Source organism: Tympanuchus pallidicinctus, unplaced genomic scaffold (genome assembly GCF_026119805.1).
Source record: "Tympanuchus pallidicinctus isolate F22 unplaced genomic scaffold, pur_lepc_1.0 scaffold16, whole genome shotgun sequence".
Classification (NCBI taxonomy): Eukaryota; Metazoa; Chordata; class Aves; order Galliformes; family Phasianidae; genus Tympanuchus; species Tympanuchus pallidicinctus.
In genome coordinates, this window is record NW_026294679.1 from 9,572,378 (window position 1) to 9,591,387 (window position 19,010).

Consider the following 19,010-nt stretch of genomic DNA (forward strand, 5'->3'; position numbering starts at 1 on the left):
TCACAGAACAGCACCCTGCATGTCGAGCCCAGCTGCCAGCCCTCCTCCCTGCCCTTCCATCACACACACAGAAGCACGGCACTAAGGAGGGGTAAGAAAGGTGACCTGCAAAGCCCCAGCCTCTGTCCATGTCCCAGAGAGCAGCTGCTTCTTCCCAAGGCAATCCTTAGGCTTCATGTGGGTACCGCAACCAAAGGGAACAACTTTTTCCTGTGTGGTAGGACAATGTTAAAAATATCAAATATTACCCATAGCCTTAACAGTGGTTAATATTGAAGGCTCTTCTTGAAAACATTTCACGCCTTTGGCCTGCAGGGACATCTGTTACAGCCCCACACAGCCAAGTGCTGCAGGCAATGCATGCATCACCTTTCCATCCAGCTCTCAGATGCCTCTCCTGCACCCCGAGGAACACAAGTCTCTCTAGACCTCCAAAACAGCATCCTCCCTTTGGAGAAAATTCCTCAGCTTTGGTCAAACAGAGCACCATCACAACAGAAATGGTAAATACCATATATTTAGTAGTACTTAGCACAACCATAGCACCAATACTCACTGCTTCTGTATTCCTACTTCTGCCTAATAATTAAACACATCACTCCTCTTTTCAGAGGGAAATGAGCAGCAAAATCAGGGCTCAGCACAAAGGTATCATCATCAGTTAAACATTTCTGTACGTGTAGCTCCAAAGGGAAACACTGCGTATGCAGTCAACCACTCTTCTGCCTGATGTTCATCCTCCCAGCCATCACTTAGATCTATCAGCCAATTTCAAGCACGTTTGACAGCACATCAGTATTTTCAACAGCATTCATTTTCTAGATACCTTGTGCAGACTGAAGAACACAGAGGAAGAGAGATGCACTCCTCCTCCCTGAGGGTCTGCAGGACAATTCAGAGGATTTATCTCAGATGCAGAGGAGTTTCAGTCACTATCAGAGCACAGAATTAATCACTCAGCAGAGAAATCTGTCCACAGGACAAAGCCCCAGGAAAACAAACAAAAAAAAACACTACTGTTTTTATTCTGTTATTTATGAATTCCCCCCCACCCCTTTGTTAATATTAGTAGTGCCCTCTCTAAATTCAGAATAAATTGCTGTAAAAACAAAACAAAACAAACAACACAACCTTCCAGGAAGTTACCTGAATTTCTCTTTCTAGTGACATAGAGCTGGTGCCAGAAAACATATAACAATCATAGCTTACAGTGCTGGGGAAAACAAGACTCTTCCAATTAGTGAACAAAATGGTGAGGCCAAGTATTTCTTCAGTTTCAACAGAGCAACACAAAAACATGGGCTACAAACAGGGAGCAGAGAACAAAGAGCAGAAAAGGAGAGGCTGGAGCTCAGAGCCCGGTAACAGACACAAGTAAACGGAATGAAAAGAAGATGACAAAACCTGGAAAATGATCCATGCGTGCAGTCAGCCCAATTCCTGTTGACCCACAGATTTCTTGAGACAGACAGATTTGTGACCACCTTCCGTCAGTGACATGCCTCTAATGGAACGGACATTAAAATGACCTTCAAGTGACAACTCATCACAGGATAACCGTGACAAATGCAGCCAGATAGTCATCTCCACCTTGTGTGCAGACACAAGATGACATACTGTAATATGCTTGTGTCAAAAGAAGGAAAATGCTGGATGGTCTTTTTAATGGGTTTGTCCGTAGCAAAAGGACCCATCAGAGATGTAATTTGCAGAGGGAAGGCTTGGCAGAACGAGCTTATGAAGGAGCTGAGTGTGTGCACGGGTGGGTGTGCTGCCTAAGAAAGCACATCTGATTCTGTTTCATAGGAAAAGGCACCGTGTTCTTGTAAAATTACCTAGGGAATAGATTTAGGGCTTCTGTTACACTCCAAACATAAAAGTAGGCCACAAAACAATAGCATACAAGAAGAAAACCATAAAAAGAATCTCACTCTATTTTGCAAATATAAAAGGGAAATGCGACTCCATGCCCACATTACAGCATTACTCCGGGTGAAAACAATCTGGTGGGTAGACATCTAGGGCCAATAAATCTTGCTCTATGGATTCTCTTAAAGCTAAGCAGTACGAAGGACCATCTCGGCTTTCAAAAGATGAGAAACTTGTCCTTACAGAAGTCCAGGTAAATGTCATCAGGTGCCCTTATGTTGTCCACAGATGCCACCCCACCACTGTAGGAGGCCATCAGATTGGTCAGGCACGATCTGCCCTTGGTGAAGTCACAATAAACTCATGTCTCCCTGCTACATTTTCCCCCAGTATCTGCAGCTGATACCAGACTCCTCCAAGCCCACAATGGTATAAAAGGTGGGAGATACTGGCCCTGATGCATGCAAGCAAACATTTCAATCACATTTAATCCAACCATAGACGCATGACAGTTTTATACCAACTAAGAGAACAGAGCAACTCCTGAACTTTAGTATTTCTCAGGTGTAATAATTCTTTCCCCAGTGGCCATTTAAAACAAACAAGAATAATAGGAAGGAAGAGGTGCTGAGACAGCTAAAGAAAAAGGCTGTTAGATAAGTAATTCCCACTGGAATTCAGCTGCGCAGCACCAGGGCTGCCAGTGATCAACACTTTCAAGTAAGTAATAATGAATAAATGAAGTCAGGCTTTGCTAGAGCTGAAGATTCCTCTTCTTCATCACTACCCCAAACTCCTGTCATTCAGAGGTTATGTGGGCCCCAAACAAATCTGAGCAGCACATTCTTCTTCCAAAACCCTTGGGCCCTATTAATTAACCTAGCACTCAATTCAGTCTGTGACAGACTCCTGTTCCTTCCAGGTCACCTCCCAGAAGGAAGAACAGATGTACTGAGCCACTGTATTACACACACATAAGTGAAGATAGATTTAACAACAAGCAACCTGATCCAGACATAATAAACAAATTAAAAATAATTAAAAAGAAAAAACAAGCATACCAAACAAACAGAAGCTTATAGCCATGGAAAGATTATTTCTCTACTCAAGTGTATGTGCTGTGCCTCTTACAGGGGATGACACATTTTGAGAAGAGCAGGGAAAACACCAGGATAGTTAAACACAGGCAATTCATCGTAATGCACAACGCAACAGCAGAACCACTCCAGATCTTCTCATCACGGGATCAAAGGGCACAAGAAGAACAAAGTGTCAGCTAAAGTGATACGAATGACCAAGATGGAAGAACACAACTCATTTCAGATACAGAAATGTTTAATGGCGTTAAAGTGCTACTTTAATGGGGACCATATGCTAACATTTAAACACAATTCCACTGCACTGCTAAATATGGTTGTTTTTATTTATTTTTTTTTTATTTTACCTTTTTGCCCAACCCTACCTAAAACAATAAAATAAAGTCTAAAGGACTGAAATTAACAACCCATTCAAATCAGCAATAAGTTATGAATTTTATAAAGCATTTTTTTCCTCTTCTTTTCTTAGTAATGAGGGGTAGTTAAATTACTTAAGGATATACAAAGTTTCAAACAATGCCATAGGTGAGAACTCTATTAAGGTTTTTAAAACTTGGAAAATGAAATAATCCTGGCCATTAAAAAGACAAAAAATAAAAAAGCAAAGCCCTCAAAGTGCAGGTTAGAACGCTCGTCTCTGAGAAGATTAGAAAACATTTGCTAGAACAGCTCTTAACAGCACCTGCACAGGTGTGATGGCAAGGCCCTTGGGAACAGGACGTGCAGTCAAAAACATTACATTAACGTGAGAGACGTGCTGAGCTTAACTAGGTTAACTACTGGACTGGAACTTCAAAAGTCAGCAAAGGGAATGATTCTAAAAAGAAATTTGAAGAAACCCTCACCAAATCTGGCCTTCTGCAGCTAGCACAGCCTCCATCCACTGTGTGCACGGCAAAAAGCATCTTTGCATTTCATTGGGTCAAGTGCTTCATCAAAACAGAGATCTTCTCGTGGCATAAATTCATATAAAAGACATCTAAGGTTTCGTATGGACAAGCTCTAAAAAGACGCATCAGACTTGGGGTGTTTTCTCTCCCAACACATTTACAAATGTTTATCAAAAAATCTCATCAAATAAAAAGGTCATAGTGGCTCAGTATCTGGGCATGACTTTCTGGCATATCACCTCTTCTGTGTGCTGGTTTCTTTCTGTCCTCAGTTGGCTGTGTGCCGGCGTATGGGCACGCATCTACCGGGAGATCTGCTGTTGGTGTCACAGCCTGAGGCATGACACAGCCCATGAAGTGCTGGTAGATTACAAGTTGTACCCCTTGCTTTAGCCACGCGTCAGAGGTACTTGCTTTTTAAATGACGTCCAACAGAAAGCTGAGCTGAATGGTATTCTTTCCTGAACATCTCTTAGCTGCCCCTCTCTCTGGGCACAGAATGAGACCTTAATATTATTGTTGATGTTGTTATCCCTAGGCTACTTATGTCCTCAAAAATTTCCTAGTACATTACAACAGCATTGGATGGTGATAAATTGTAGGATATGGTCCTTTTAGGACCACAAAAGCTCTTCAGAAGGGCCTAAATTAGGTTGTTCAGCCTGAATGCAACATACAAAATTCTGACATTTCCCAGATCTCATGACAGAAAGAGAGGGATGAGTCTCTAGTATCCTCTTTCAAACAAATAAATTCAAAACAAAGTGTTTTGTCACTAAGGTCTATATCCAGGTCCCACAGAAACAAATGGTTATCGCTGACTTCGATGGGACTACAGTTTGGTCTAACTTTTTGCCAGCAGGAATTGGAATCGGTAACGTGACCAAATGAATATGTGAGTTTCTTCCTTTACCCAAAAGGTTTTAATTACAGGTCTCTCCAGGACTAGTTGTCAATGTGTCATTTCTGAAAGAGGATACCGGCATCTAAGACCCACTTTGATCACCCCAGTGAAATCATTCACCCTGCACTGTCATCTCACTTGGTTCTAGGAAGCAAACGAGAGCTTGACACTGGCGCTGGAGTAACCCTCGTCACTCCCAATACTCTGCAAGCTGCTGTGATCATCAATGTCACTGATGCTGGTTGTGCTGATATTGTCCACTTCTCCATGGGAGAACTCTGTGCTTTCAACGTCCACTTCAATCTCTTCTAAAAAAAGGAAATGAGAGAAACACACACACATTAGCACCACAAACCCAAACACCTGCTCCTTTCAGGTCAGCAAAGCTGCCAGGACTCCCTCGGTAGAGATGAGGCAGCAGTCTGGCAGGAAGACTTTCAATGCTCTTTCCTTGAAGTGAGATAGGCTGTGGACATGATTTATAAAAAGATAAGCTACCAGCCTGCAGCTTTTCTTAGGGAGTTTGCAAAGGGAGCGTGCAGGCCACATTACCAGCATAGGTGGGCCACGCCATGCACTGAACTTGTTATTTTATCTCTGTTCTTTGGAACTGTATTACCCCAGCGTTGGGGAAAAAAAGAAAAAAAAAGAAAAAAAAAGGATAAAACAGAGCATAAGAGAGAAAACAGAGCATGAAGTTAGCCTTGTGCCACGCTACTTGCTTGGCATCACTTTCTGAAAGCTGGGATCACAAATAGAGGGCATTATCACGAGGATTTGGGTTATTTTCTGATGGGAGAACTAAAAGCTTAAATCTCTTTTTGTAAGAAGGAATTAGAAAGCAGTAATCTAGTCAACCAGGCATCTTGGTTTTCACAACATTTTAACATTTTCCTTTTTTTTTTTTTCCCCCCCGCAAACTGTAGATTCAAACACAAATTATATAAGGTGCTTGGCTGTCAGTAAACACTGAAACACCTTCTGTGCCTACCTAGGATCCACAGCTGACATGTTTCAAAAAAGAAAATTATTCAAATTAATTTAGCTATTCAGATGACCTCTATCCAGTTTTAATTGAGATGAACGTATAGGAAGCTTGGAAAAGAAAGGGAGGTGGTGGCAGAATGATTCCTGGAATTTTAAGAGTCAATTTGCTTAGTTCTGTTTGTACTTGGTTACACCACAGTAAGCCTGAAAACAGGAAAATGCACTGGAGGGAATGAGAAGTTAGATGTCGTCTTGCTGAATGCTTTTTTGATGCCAAAACATACAAAAAAAAAAAAACAACAACAACAAAAACCCCACATATATTCCATCTTTGACAACAAGTATTTGGCTACCATCTTGTGACCACAGCCGTTTATGTTTTTGTAAGGAATGCTTTCATTTTTCAAAGAGCTCATTAGAGAACAGGTCACATTAAATGCCATAGGAACCTGTATGAGTTGACAAAAGCAATGCTTCTTCCAAACTATGTAATTAATGCAAAAGACAAAAATTTTCATGTATGCTATAGAATCATAGAATCCCTACAATTGGAAGGGACCTTTAAAGGTCATCCAACTCCCCTGCTGTGAACAGGGACACCCACAGCTCTATCAGGTTGCTCTGAACCCCATTCAGCCTGATCTTGAATGGCTCCAGGGATGGGCTTGCATCATATCTCTGTGCAATCTGTTCCAGTGCCTCACCACCATTCACCATAAGAGACTTTTTCCTTATACACGATCTAAATCTCCCCTCTTTTACTTTGAAACCATTTCCGCTTATCCTATCATCACAGACTCTGCTGAAGAGTCTGTCCCTTTCTTTCTTGTAGCTCTCTTGTAGATACTGAAATGCTGCTATCAGGTCATCTCAGAGCCTTCTATTCTGCAGGCTGAACAGCCTTGATTCGCTCAGTCTGCCCTCATAGGAGAGTACATGTGTATGCACATGTATGTGCATACGTGTGTGAGCAAAATCAGTAGCCTAAATACCAAGGTCACAGAGAAGGGCATAGTTGAGAGACAAGAAATGGATCTGCCTCGTGCTCCCTCCTCTCAGAGCTCTGGAGATTCACCAGCAATTCAGAGACACCCACCTCGCTCAGAGTCTGAACGATCAGAGGAAATGGTAGATCCAATGCTGTCCATTCGTATTCGCTCTATCTCCTGAGGACCCTGTAGTTGTTCCAGTCTTCTCTTTAGAAATCTTTGTTCTCGTTCCAGGTTCTCAAGCTGGTGTTGGCTTCTTCTCTCGACCTCTTCAAGTTTCTGACATGATCAAATACATCTCAGTAACAAGTTTCATCCTTTTATCTTTCCCTCCCACCTCTACTGCCCAGCCACCTGCTTTATTTAAGACATTTCGAGATCCTAAAAGGATCTAAGCTGCAAGAGCACTGAAAGAAGCTGTCTTTCAGGTTCCAGAAGCCTCTCTTGGCAGTTTCTATGCTACCTCTTCACAACTTTTCCAGTTTCCAAACCCGGATAAATCATGTACATTGGTATCAAAAGGCTTTGAAGACAAAGCCTCTCTAAATGAAACTAAGTGTAGCAGCTTTCGGGCCATTCTGCATGGGTTCAGCCACCTGCATTACCAAGAATGTCCACAAAGGGGCCTCAATTCCCTTAACCAAACCAATCTACTATTTGTTATATCTCACTGTAACATAAAAACGTGCCCTGGGAGCTCCGCATTCCTTGCTGCATGGTTTAGTAGGATTTCTCAGAAACAGTTTTCTATTTAGTGAGTGATTTACATAACCTACTACAGATTTCTTTGATCACAGCTGGGAAATCTACCAGGGCACTGTTCTTTGTTTCCTACAACAAGCACATTGCATAAGGAGGAGTCATTTCAGGCTAACCCCGTCCCTCCAGCAGTGCTTTTTCTCCTTCACCACCCATCCTCCCTCCCACTATCCTGAGCTACGACAAAGGATTCCAGCTTTTTCCAGATACTGGCAACGTTGTATTTTCTTTTCATGCTTCACTCTGCCAGAAGTGAAACTAGAAAAGTGCTGGGCTAGCTGGCTGCTTCACGTATGAAACTTCAGTAAGCCAACCCTGTCTCACACACTTGAGGTTTTGTGCTAATGCTTCAGCAATGGAAACTTACTAGCACAACAGGAAAAAAAAAAAAAGTAGCATTTCCCATCAAAGTGGAGTTACTCAGCGGTAAGCATGTTTTTCTTCTAGGAGCTTCTGCTGTCAGTGGCTGACCACAATACAAAACAAGACCCTTAGTCTAATCAAACATTTTCATAGCTAACAGAGTTCACCGTGGACTCTTCAAACAACGTGGCCTGCCGTAATGACTAACAATTAAATAGGGGGCAACACTTACCTAATATATCTATATATTAAACAAAGATGCTAGCATCCTTTAACACAAAACCATTCTCAGCAGCAAGAGAGAGCAACCGAATTGCACTTCCAGTCAGATGGAAAGAAGCTGGGAAAAGCAGCTCTTACCTTGATATGTGCTTTGGCTTTGTTCAGCAGGCCAAGCGTTGTGTGCCTGGTGCAGTCTGGTCCTAGTGGTATCAGAACTTTTAAGCGTTCTAGACACAGGCGGAGGTGAGCTCGGCTGCAAGGGGAGAAGAGGATCAGAGTTAATTTCCTTCTCTGTTTCCATTCTGTGAGCCACTTTTCATATTTCCTTCCCTTCATGCATCACAAGATTCCCCACAGGTGCCAGGACGAACTGCCACTAAGCTATTTACACTGCAAACAGCATCTGCTCACCAATACTTGCACGATTGCTAACCCCTGACAGACACTGTTTATTCTCTTGCTGTCTGAACTGATAATCTGATTCAGTGGATGAACTTTGTGCAGACACAAGGCACAATCTGTACTAATATCTTAGGGGTTGCATTTCCCTCGGCTGCTTGCTGTTGTGCTGAGAACTTTGTGAGAGCACTTTCAAATGACTGCTACCACTGCACACTTGTGCACTGTCAGTTCAGGGTCAGTTCAGGGACATGTGCTACGAACCAATCCAAGCAACATTTCTAACATTTCTTTACACAAAATTTGAAAGAGCAAAGAACAAAACTAGTCAGTCTAACACACCCAAACAATCCCTTCTGGCAATTAAATGGCCCAAGCACTGCACTGGGCCCAAGTCTGAAAGGCTGCTGAGGTGCAAGGTCAGAGGGAACAAGAGAGCCTGAACCCCTCCTCTGGGCAGCCTGCTGACCTTGTATCCCTTCTCCAAAGAGAGTCTCAAGCACAGCAGCACTGCTGATGGTTTGAGCCATTTTCTGCAGAATGTGATATGTGGGGAAAATGGTTTGGGCAGCAGTGGCAAAGCACATCATCCTCAGGCTGCACAGGAAAGGCGACCCTACAGATCCTCCTCTGTATCACATATGCAGGAACAGACAGTAGATTTATGGAAAACTATCAAGCGTGGGTTGCCTTTTTTTCCCCCTCCCTTTTTCTTTCTCAGACATTAATGATTTATGTTTAAACTTGTCATCTCAATCAATAACACAATGACATCAGCTTCACCATTCACATGCAAGAAACACCAGTGGAAAAGAGTCCTGAAAGCCTATCCCAACCCCTGCTCATACACAAAGAAACCGAATCCTAGCCTGATCCAACTCAATACAGGAGAAAAAAAATAAAGAGCATGGACAGTTCATTTCCATTTGTTTTTCAAATTCACTATTTCTCCCAGTTTGAAAGGGGTGGGGGAGAAGAGTCTGTAATCAGGCAATTATGTCAGTGACAAGCAAGGATGATTAAGGGTGGAAGGGTCAGGGGTTTTGCTGATGAACTGTCAGCACAGAGGAGTGTTTGCTAGCAGTGCTGTAGCTGGGAGCTCCTCAGTATTTCTATTACAAATCTCTTTACAAAGGGTCCAGCATTCTGTCTCAAGAAGAGCCACAGGGCTGCGTATGACCAGCAAAGCCCTTGAAGAACATGAGTATTTCATTAAACATTAACAACAAGGAGGGTGAGAGCGTCATAATAAAATAAATAAATAAATAAATAAATCAAACAGGAAAAAAAAAATCACATCAATCTCATCTCTTCCTTCTGCAGACTGCTCTAGGGCAAACTCTACTAGCTCTATTAATATTAAGCACAAATGGCTAACATGAGCTTTACCTTTTTGGTTTTTAGCTATCTAGAAGCTCATCTTCAACATGCAGGCTGATCAACAGGAGCTGCGTGTGCCCACTGCAGGTGCTCTGCCCAATGTGGTCAGCAATGGAAGAGCAGTGCTGGTTTGCTGGCACTTGTCGTCCCAAGAGACACTGGGCACTGTCTGCTGGCAGAGCAGGGACTGAGGAGCAGGGCCAGCTCCATTTAATAGGTACAGTAGGAAATAAGTTTGGGAAATCAACACCTGACCAGTTTCAGGTTTATCATGGTGCACTCCTAAATGCAGAAGGAAACGCACAGTGCATTTCCAATCTCAGCCCAAACACTGGGTGGAAGGTGAAGGCCCTGCACCAGGAACCATGGTTCTAGGAACAGAAATCAGCGCGGAGTAAGAATGAGCACAGACAGGATTGCCCAAAGTTAGCTGGATGGCACTGTGACCTGCTGGGTCAAAAGGGTTATTTTGTGCATTTGGCAAAATCAACCTTGTCAGGCATCTGAAAGCTGTGTGCAAAAATCCAACCATTTAAAGAGAACAAATGCTGAAACTCTAACTGGATTCTACCGCAGGACCACAGCACATCAGAGAAAGCGGCAGCACCCTGCAAACAGGGGCTGGAAAGTGAGCTCCAGAGCCTTCACACTGAGCCATCACGTGAGCGTGTTGCTTTCCAAGGCTCAAAAGCATCAGAGCAAACTTAGCAGAGTCTGTTTCAGGGTGAGAGCAATCACAAGCCTATTAATCTTCCTTATCAAGTCGTGTAGCTGTACCTAGGCAGCCGTAATCCCAGAGTCAGGCTATAATAGGAATGCCTTTCCCACATGCTTACCTACAACATGGCTTTGACACCACTGCAGGCTCTTGCCTGCAATGAAAATGCCAGCATTGTGCAGGCTCCAGACAGAGCCTGCCGGCTTTCCATGTAAACCTCTGAGTTATGCCAATATTTGATGCATCTGCCAATATCTGGAAAAACAAGCCTAAATGCCCATATTGTTATGTAACAGAGAAACAACACAGGCTGGGCACAGAGGGCTGCTGCCTCTCACTGCCCTGATCCCAGGAAGAGAAAGGAGGACAGGAGAACTTCAATTCTAGTTCTTCAACTAGAGGGAACTGACCCACAGCGAGCCATGGGGGGCTGCTGATGAGAGAGAGGGCATCAGCCTTTGAGACAACAGCTCTGTGGCTGTGTGCTGGGCACATGCTGCTCTCCCCTTTCCACCTTGTGCTGTGTGACAGCTTCTGACTGTATGTGAAGCATCTACTTCCAATAGCCCCCTCAGTTCTCCTCCAGCCTGAGCCCCTGGCCTCTCCCAGAGGAGCCTAGCCCTTGCTCCACATTGCCCCTGCTTGCACTTGGCTTTGCTCGGCTGCAGAGGGCTGTAATTTCACAGCCTGCTCTCCTCTGTGGCTCCCAATGACATCATCCTTTCTGATTATATAAGGTACTGGGAGGAAACCTTTATTTCTGCATGCTTTTTGCTCATAGCTTCAGCTGTCTCACTGCACAACCTGCATCCAAATCCCACTGCGGAAACCGGGCTCCCCACTGCCTGAATCAAAACTGCAGTGCAGGAAGTGGTTTGGGTGCAAATACATAAACAAACAAATAAATAATTAATCCCCATTTCCTTCCCCCTACTCTGCCAGAGACATTTCTGAGGGGTAGCATTAGGAGTCAGCTCCGCACCACAGCCTCCTCTGTGTCTGAGGATTGCCTCGCCCCTGCCCCACAGAGCTGGGGGCATAGCTCCAAGCCTTGTACCTGTTGGCCACAAAGGGCCTGGGAGCCCACCTGCTCTCAGTGCTCGAGGAGCCTTTTTAGGGACAGCACTGCTGAGCTCAGCCTCTCTGCTTGAGCTGTCTCTCTCCAGATTGTAGCAGTGACAGCACAGCCATCGGGTTCAAGCAGATACACAGCATCCCTTGAATCTGCTCAGTACCCCTTGGAGAGCCCAGCCCAGGCTAACTGCAGCCAAATCTACCAAGAGATCTCGGTTCCAGTCAGATTTGGGCAAGTCCCTGAATGTGAGCATCCCTGGAGAGACTGCAGCTGTTCTGCTGGTACAGGCTGGTTTTTTTTCTTCCCCCCCCCCCCCCATCTTCTACCATTGGCAGAAGCAATGGAAACAGAGAGAAGAAAGTTTTTCTGCCTAGAAGTCATTAAACCACGTGCATGCTCAGCTCTGAAGCAGCACTTTACAGGACTCAGCACTACCCTGCAGCCAGGAGCTGCTGAGAGACTGTGCTGAATCAAGGCTGGAGCATGTGCAGAACACACACAAATGTGCACAGGCACACTAACACAGACACTGCCCATCTTCAGAAGATCAAGCCTCCCTCCCAGCAGGAGATGACCAACAGCATTTCAAAATGCTGAATTCCAGTTCTTACATGTTGAAAAGAAGAGCATCTGAGGGAAAAGGAAAGCACTTCACAGATATTTCTGTACTATGCCTGCAGGTCTATAGGGCCGAAATTCAACAACCAATTTCAGCTTGTGCTCAACATTAAGGATACCAAAGCTCAAGGCCCACTGAAGCGGGATCAGACACCTGATATCCAAGAGAAATTTATATATATATATAAAATAAACAATACAAAACCAAAAAACCCCAAGAAGCACTGAAAACATCAACACAAGGAAGATCCTAAGATGAAAAAGAATATGGTCATCCTTCCCCTGTGCTCTCTTTCTCTTCACCTTTTCAAAGTCGAGTCCAATTTAACCCTGAAATTAGAAGCCACAAACTTTGTTTAGATTTCAGAGCTAATAGATGGCTTAAAAAATTCAGAAGGGATCGCTGGTTAAAGAAAACAATTCCTGGAGCGACGCAAGTGACCCCACATCAATAATTCATTGGACCAGAACGATTTCGAGATAAAAGTAATGAGAAACACATGCAGAAACTACTGGACAGGGAAAATGGGGGAAAATACAGTTTCCTCCCATAAACGATTCACAGGTCAGAAACTCGCTTATCTATAGCAGCCATCACAGGACAACGGGTTTTGCCTTGTGCTCATCTCTAATCCTTCCCCTGTCCGCAGAAGGATCTGACCCCTGCCTTCACGTCTCCAGAGTAGGAAGAGGAGATGCTGCCAAGTGCCTGAATCAGAAACTGAAAGCCAGGCGGGCGCTGGGGCAGAGCCTGCGCTGCTGCAGAGCGTTATGTAAGCACTGTGAGCGCTGCGCTGCCCCAGCCTGCAGCAGCACGCAGCGCTCACTGCGCAGCACTGCCGGGCACACGCTGGGAAGGAAATCTGCTGCACAACGGCGCCGTAAAAGCCCGTCTTCTCCACCTGCGCTGTGCAATCATTCATTCGGTCGGATTTTCCATCAGGTCTCTTTATGTAGTTATTTGTGTTTTGGTGCTCACTCCAAGCTGAACACAACACTCGCTCACCGCCTCTGTTCCCTGCCATTCCTACTCACAGCTCCTCAGCGTACATGAGTGTTTGTATTGCAAATGTTAATAAACTGCATCGTGAGAAAGTAATGGGGAAAAAAAAGCCTCCAGAATTTTTTTTTGTAAGCCTATCATTTGGAAGAAACAAAGAAATGAAACTTGAGTAATGATAATAAAAAGCCTTGACAACATGCTGTACATAGGGATTCAAGGGAATGAAAACATTCTGCAGGCAAAATGTTCAGCCTGATCTTAACCAGATCAGATCTGTGTGCGAATGCTGAGAATTAACATGCATCTAACTGTGCTCTCAAACCAAGGGCAGACAAAAAAGAAACCACAAATTAAGAGACCTGTAATTAATAGTATTAATAACAACAGCAATAATAAAACCAACAAATACATTGAGGCAATGCAGCTCTGCCACGTAACACGCTGCCCAACAGGCAGGTAACTGGTGCTGCGTATCTTGAAGCTTTTCCCTTTGAACTAGAGGGCTAAAGACTACACATTTAAATTAATACCATAATAAAGTGACCATCTGTAATCCCATGACTCCCAAAACTAGGATGCTGAAAAGAGTGGCAAAAGAAAAGCACTGAATACTGGTACCCACAGTAATAAAAATGATGCTGAGAAAATATCCTTTCGGAAGGTGCCTCCTCTCAGCTGTTTGCTAGCTGACTGCTCATCCTTCCCTTACCTCTCTCGTCTTCAGAGAGGCCAATGAGAGAGGCTACAACTCAGTAGTAAAAGATCAAGCATAGCAACCTGCAGTTCGCAATGAGAAGGCGATGACAGCAGCAGAAGTGGCCATTTGCCCAGCAGAGGAACTGAGGTAAGCAATGCCTGGCATTTTCTCTCACCCCTTCATTTTCACCCAGCCCGAGCACCATGCTCTCAGCGCCTCTTCATCAGTTTCTCCTCTCCCCTCGCAGCTTCCCTACAGCTTTCTGCCTTCCTTTGGAAGGCAATAAAACTTGGGCAGTTGTTAAGAGACATCAAATAGCAACAGATGCTCTCGAGTAGAGTCTATTACAATTTATCAAAGTTAATCTCCCCCTGAAATTATATATCAAGGGTTCATTATTATTGATCTTGGCCATTACCCACAAAGTATTTTTTAATCCCCGGTGAATCTAATTAACTGAACTTCGGCCTCACGTAGCACAATACACAGCACTGCCAGATAAATCCCTGTCGGGCTCAGCTGTGCTTGCAACTGTCCTAAACCCTGCAGCCACCACAGACTGTAAATGCTCCACGTCCCATTCACTTTCTGACCTATTTGCTGGCAATACGGTCACATCCAGAGTCTCTTGCACGAGAGATCATTTGGCACCGACTTTCTGATTGTGCTCATTCTCAATGCTGCAAGTATCACAGTTTCACTACCTAGCAATAAGATATGGTCACAGTCCTGCATTTATCTATTGAGGAACATGCAAAGCAAGCCTTAAACATCAACGTGCAGCCCACTCCAGTTAATTATAAATAGTCTGGTCTAATAAATCTCCGGCTTTCTTAAAAGGCAGTTAAAAATAGAGCCTTGCTCTTGAAATAGCCAACGGTGCCCTGTGCCCCCGTTCCCACTAATACTGGTCTAATCGCCGCCGGGGACACGCACTGCGCTCCCGCACGGTGACACCGCTCCGAGCAGAGCTCCATGCCACCAACGTGCCCACGGAGCAGCTGCGCCGGCCAGCAGCAGCCTCACTGCAGAGGCGGCAGTAACCTGCTTTGCTGCGACCTGCGGATTTTCAGCTTTACTGCTAGAATTAGGTCAGCGGCAAAGATAGCCGAGATTTTCCAAACTCGCCCGCTATTCTTGATTGCGTTTGGAGGGTTTCCTGGCTAAGCACCACGCCTGTGGAAAGGATTGCCGAGGTATTTTGGGCTCTCGCAGGGTTTCTGCAGTCAGTGGTTGAGAATTGGAGACGCTCGCACCCAGAATCCCCAACTGCCTCCTCCAAAGCCACGCACCGAGCTCTCCTGGTGGGACCCGCCTTGCTTTGCAGGCATGGTATGCCTGAAGGCACGCTGCTAGCACCACGGTGGGAAGAACCTGAGATATCAGCTGGAGAGCAGCCCATTCCTAACCTAGACCTCCCTTGGGGTCTGCAGCAGCAAAGGCACAGAGAGACCTCAAATCACAGAATTGCCAGGGTTGGAAGGGACTCTATGACTCCATCATGAATCTCCAACCCCCTTCCACATGCAGAGCCACCAACCTCCACATTTGATACTAGACCAGGCTGCCCAGGGCTCCATCCAATCTGGCCTTGAACATCTCTACGGATGGGGCACCCACAACCTCTCTGGGCAGCCTGTTCCAGCACCTCATCATTCTCTCTGTAAAGAACTTCCCCCTTGCATCCAACCTAAATCTTCCCCCCCTTCAACTTAAAACCATTTCACAGCCTGTTTTTTCATAATACAGAAAAGACCCCAGTCTTTGGTGCCCACTAAATATAGTCAGGCTTTAAGCTAATGACACCACTGCAGCTGGTGTTGCAAGAAGCAAGCACTTGTTAAATATAAAGTTGTCCATCAGTCAGAGAGCAAAGGATGCTGCCAACTTACTATTTGGGAAAACACCTTCCCTCTTTCCAAAATAATGAGCAGGAACATGCCAATATCAAGAATACATTCTGTGTGGTGCCAGATGTTATTAAGATAGGACAGAGCTTTTCTAGCATATGCGTTTCTTTTCTCATATTGTATTCCAGTTTCCTCACCTCATGGAAGCAAAAATAATCTTAATTCCTAACAAAAAAGAAACATTCCAAGAATATAACTGTATGCAATATTTGTTTACACAAAATCTTTTACACCCGAAGGAAAGCATGTGCTCTTCATCTAACACCACTCTGCACTGTCAGAAATATTTAAGGAGTCATCAAACGGCCGCTGTACCTCTCAGGTACAGAGTGCATGCATCTGGAACAGAGGAAGCAGTGCATGTAATTTAACCTTGTAAAATTATTGTAAATTTAACCTCAGACTTCCCAGGGAAAAAGAATTAGCAGCCAAGGTCGTTGTAGGATATGTGGTTGGACAAAAGCACAGTAAGTAAGAAGGAGAACATAAGAGACCCTAGCACTGTCCTTCCTATTGGATATATATTTCTGCACACAAACAACAGTATTTCAGAAGCCTAGGAGTGAGCTGGCATTAAGCACCAAGCAGCTGTAATTTAAGTTAACTCCACGTGCTGCTCAGCAGGAAAGCCTGAGCAGAGAAAGGCTCCCAGCGTTACTGCAGCAGGTGGGCTGCGTGCTGAGCTCTCATGCTCCAGGAAAAAAAGGGGCCTCTGAGAAGTGGTATCAGAGCACAGAACACACCTTGCTCCTGCTCACCCGGTGCCATGTGCTAACACAAACTCACCTGCTCAATACTGTTCTTCCAACAAGGAGCAGGGCCTGTCACCAGAAGATTATCACTATCTGAAAATTATATTTACTGCAGGAAAATTATAACAATGTAAACTTCAGAAGAAAAAGCAAAACCAAACTAAACCTGCACCCTGCCCTTTCCCTTTACTACCTCTGACACCTTCCTTGCATTTTCTTTCTCTTCTCTGGGCATGTCTGAAAGCAAAAGTATGCAGGACTGCTCAAATCTCAAACAAGGAAGAAGCACAAAGCTGGCCACTTGAAAACTATTTCCTTGGGCAAGCAGTAAAACAGAGTACATCTGTAAGAAACAAAAATTGCTCCAGTGTTTTTTTCAGCTCAACTACAAAACTCCGAATGCTTCCAGAAGCTCAGTCACTCTGTTATATGCAAGACATTCTTCCTAGTGCAATCCTAGCTGGAGAAGATCAACAAGACCCCTGCCTTGCTCAGCAATGCCACAAACAGATATAGCTATTATTCCCCCAATCCGAGAACAGCTGCAGATGAGTAAACTAACATTTGTGGGAGGATTACTGCCTGGCACTTGCTCACCCTGTGTTCTCCCAGCAGGAAAAGTTAGGATCCCACCTGGGAACAAATCAAACACTGGAAGGTTTGTGGTTTGTTTTGGAAAGGAAAAGGGGAAAAAATTAAAAAAAAAAAAGAAAAGAAAAGAGGAGGAAGAACACCCAGTCCTCTGGTGTTGGGGGAACTGGTTTCCATTTGCTCAACTACCAGGCCAACATTAAAAATACAGCCACACAAGCTTACAGAAATACCTGCAAAAGCACTGCATTATCATTGCAACCTCATCAACATTCCTTGTTGTTTTGTAGAGCTAATGACCCTCACAGGGCCTCATGAATTGAAGCATTAATTAGAGCTTTATGGTCAGATATTTCCTACATGTTGTCCCATCCTAAGATCACTCTTTTCTTTAAAAAAAAAAAAAAAACAAAAAAAAAACCACAAACAAAACAACAACAAAACCCAACCCACTAGTTTTAAAAAATAACAATTGGAAGAAAAAAAAAAACAAAACCAAACCAAAACACAAAGAAAACCAGAAACAACTAACAGGATTTTCTACCAACCATTCACCTGGGAAGAGGCAGCAGTGGGCTGCCTCTCGAGAAGCAAAAGGCATCTCAAGAAGCACAAACTGTTCACTCTGCCCAGTGCTATGCCAACCAGGAGCCTGCAGAACCTGCACGCATTCTCATGAAGGGTAAAGCAGCAGCAAAAAGGGGCCAACATTTCAGCCCTCCCCACATTCAAGGAAGGCTTTGTAGCAGGCAAGATGCTGAAGTGAGAGTTGGGAGAGCTGTGTACAGCCAGCCTGCGTGACCTCAGGTAAATCCCTCAAGGAACTGAAGCATGCACCACACATCCACAAAATGGAGCTAAGCCTAATTCCTTCACGGGGCATTGCTAAGCTAAATCCACTCTTGTTTTTCAGGTGCTCACATAGCTTGGAAATGACACTGGCGTTTGGAGACAGTTCGGAAAGCTAATTCATTCAGCTCTCTCTGCTAGTCAGCAATACCCAGAGCACAAGATGGCCATGTTTTTCAGAATGTGTCAATAACCCCTCATATGCAGCAAAAAATCCCTTACAGCTGTCCCAAGGAATTCCTAAAAGGGAATTTCAACAGAATTCGGAGCAGCCAAGTCTGAACCGGGACTATGAGGTGAAGGCTGTACTGCAGACTTTGCAATCAAACAGTCACAGAGCTTTTTATTTCTTTATAACATCTAGTTTCTCATGTCCCGCTGTTAATCTGACATGCCCAGATTATGACTTAGGCCCCATAAAATAAATAGATCAGAGTGCTTCAGACATCGCATGATCATAAAAAGAAAACTAACAGTTCTTTCCTGTGTTTTAAATACAGATGTTGCACTACCTTATGCTTGGGATCCGCTGTGGGGACAGAAGGCACCTCACTCCCAGGTGCTGGGATTTAAAAGTCATAGAACGTCACCAGAATTGCATTGATGAAACTCCAAGGGAACTCAAGCCTCCAGAGGGCCTTAGCATGCTTTCTACAAGTACAGCACAACACAGATTTCTCTTCTCCCCCCTTAACCCCTTCACTGAAATACATCCCCATATGTGCTTCTCCCAATGAACACCAAGCCTGTAAGCTGCTTTTCCAAGCCAACAAAAGTTTAAAAGAGTTCATGCTGTCCAGAACAGTATCTGCATTTTTTCTTAGGGAGTCGTATTACACAGAATATGCTTTGGGGACATAGCGTTCCCAGGCACTTTCCTACTTCTTTTGGCATTAAAGTTGCTCATCTGGGTAGAGGAAGTGGCAAACGTGTACTGG

General features: G+C 44.4%; 1 protein-coding gene across 3 annotated transcripts in view; it reads right to left on the reverse strand.

Moving 5' to 3' along the window:
* Window positions 1–3,186: 3,186 nt before the first annotated feature.
* MXI1 (MAX interactor 1, dimerization protein) overlaps window positions 3,187–19,010 on the reverse strand; it is a 51,430-nt gene continuing 35,606 nt past the window's right edge. For all 3 annotated transcript variants that reach the window (XM_052676821.1, XM_052676823.1, XM_052676822.1), the window contains exons 4-6: window positions 8,219–8,333; window positions 6,844–7,015; window positions 3,187–5,068 (exon numbers count right to left, since the gene is read on the reverse strand). In XM_052676821.1, coding sequence (XP_052532781.1) covers window positions 4,905–5,068; window positions 6,844–7,015; window positions 8,219–8,333 — 451 coding nt within the window. In that variant the 3' untranslated portion in view covers window positions 3,187–4,904. The remainder of the gene's footprint in view (window positions 5,069–6,843; window positions 7,016–8,218; window positions 8,334–19,010) is intronic.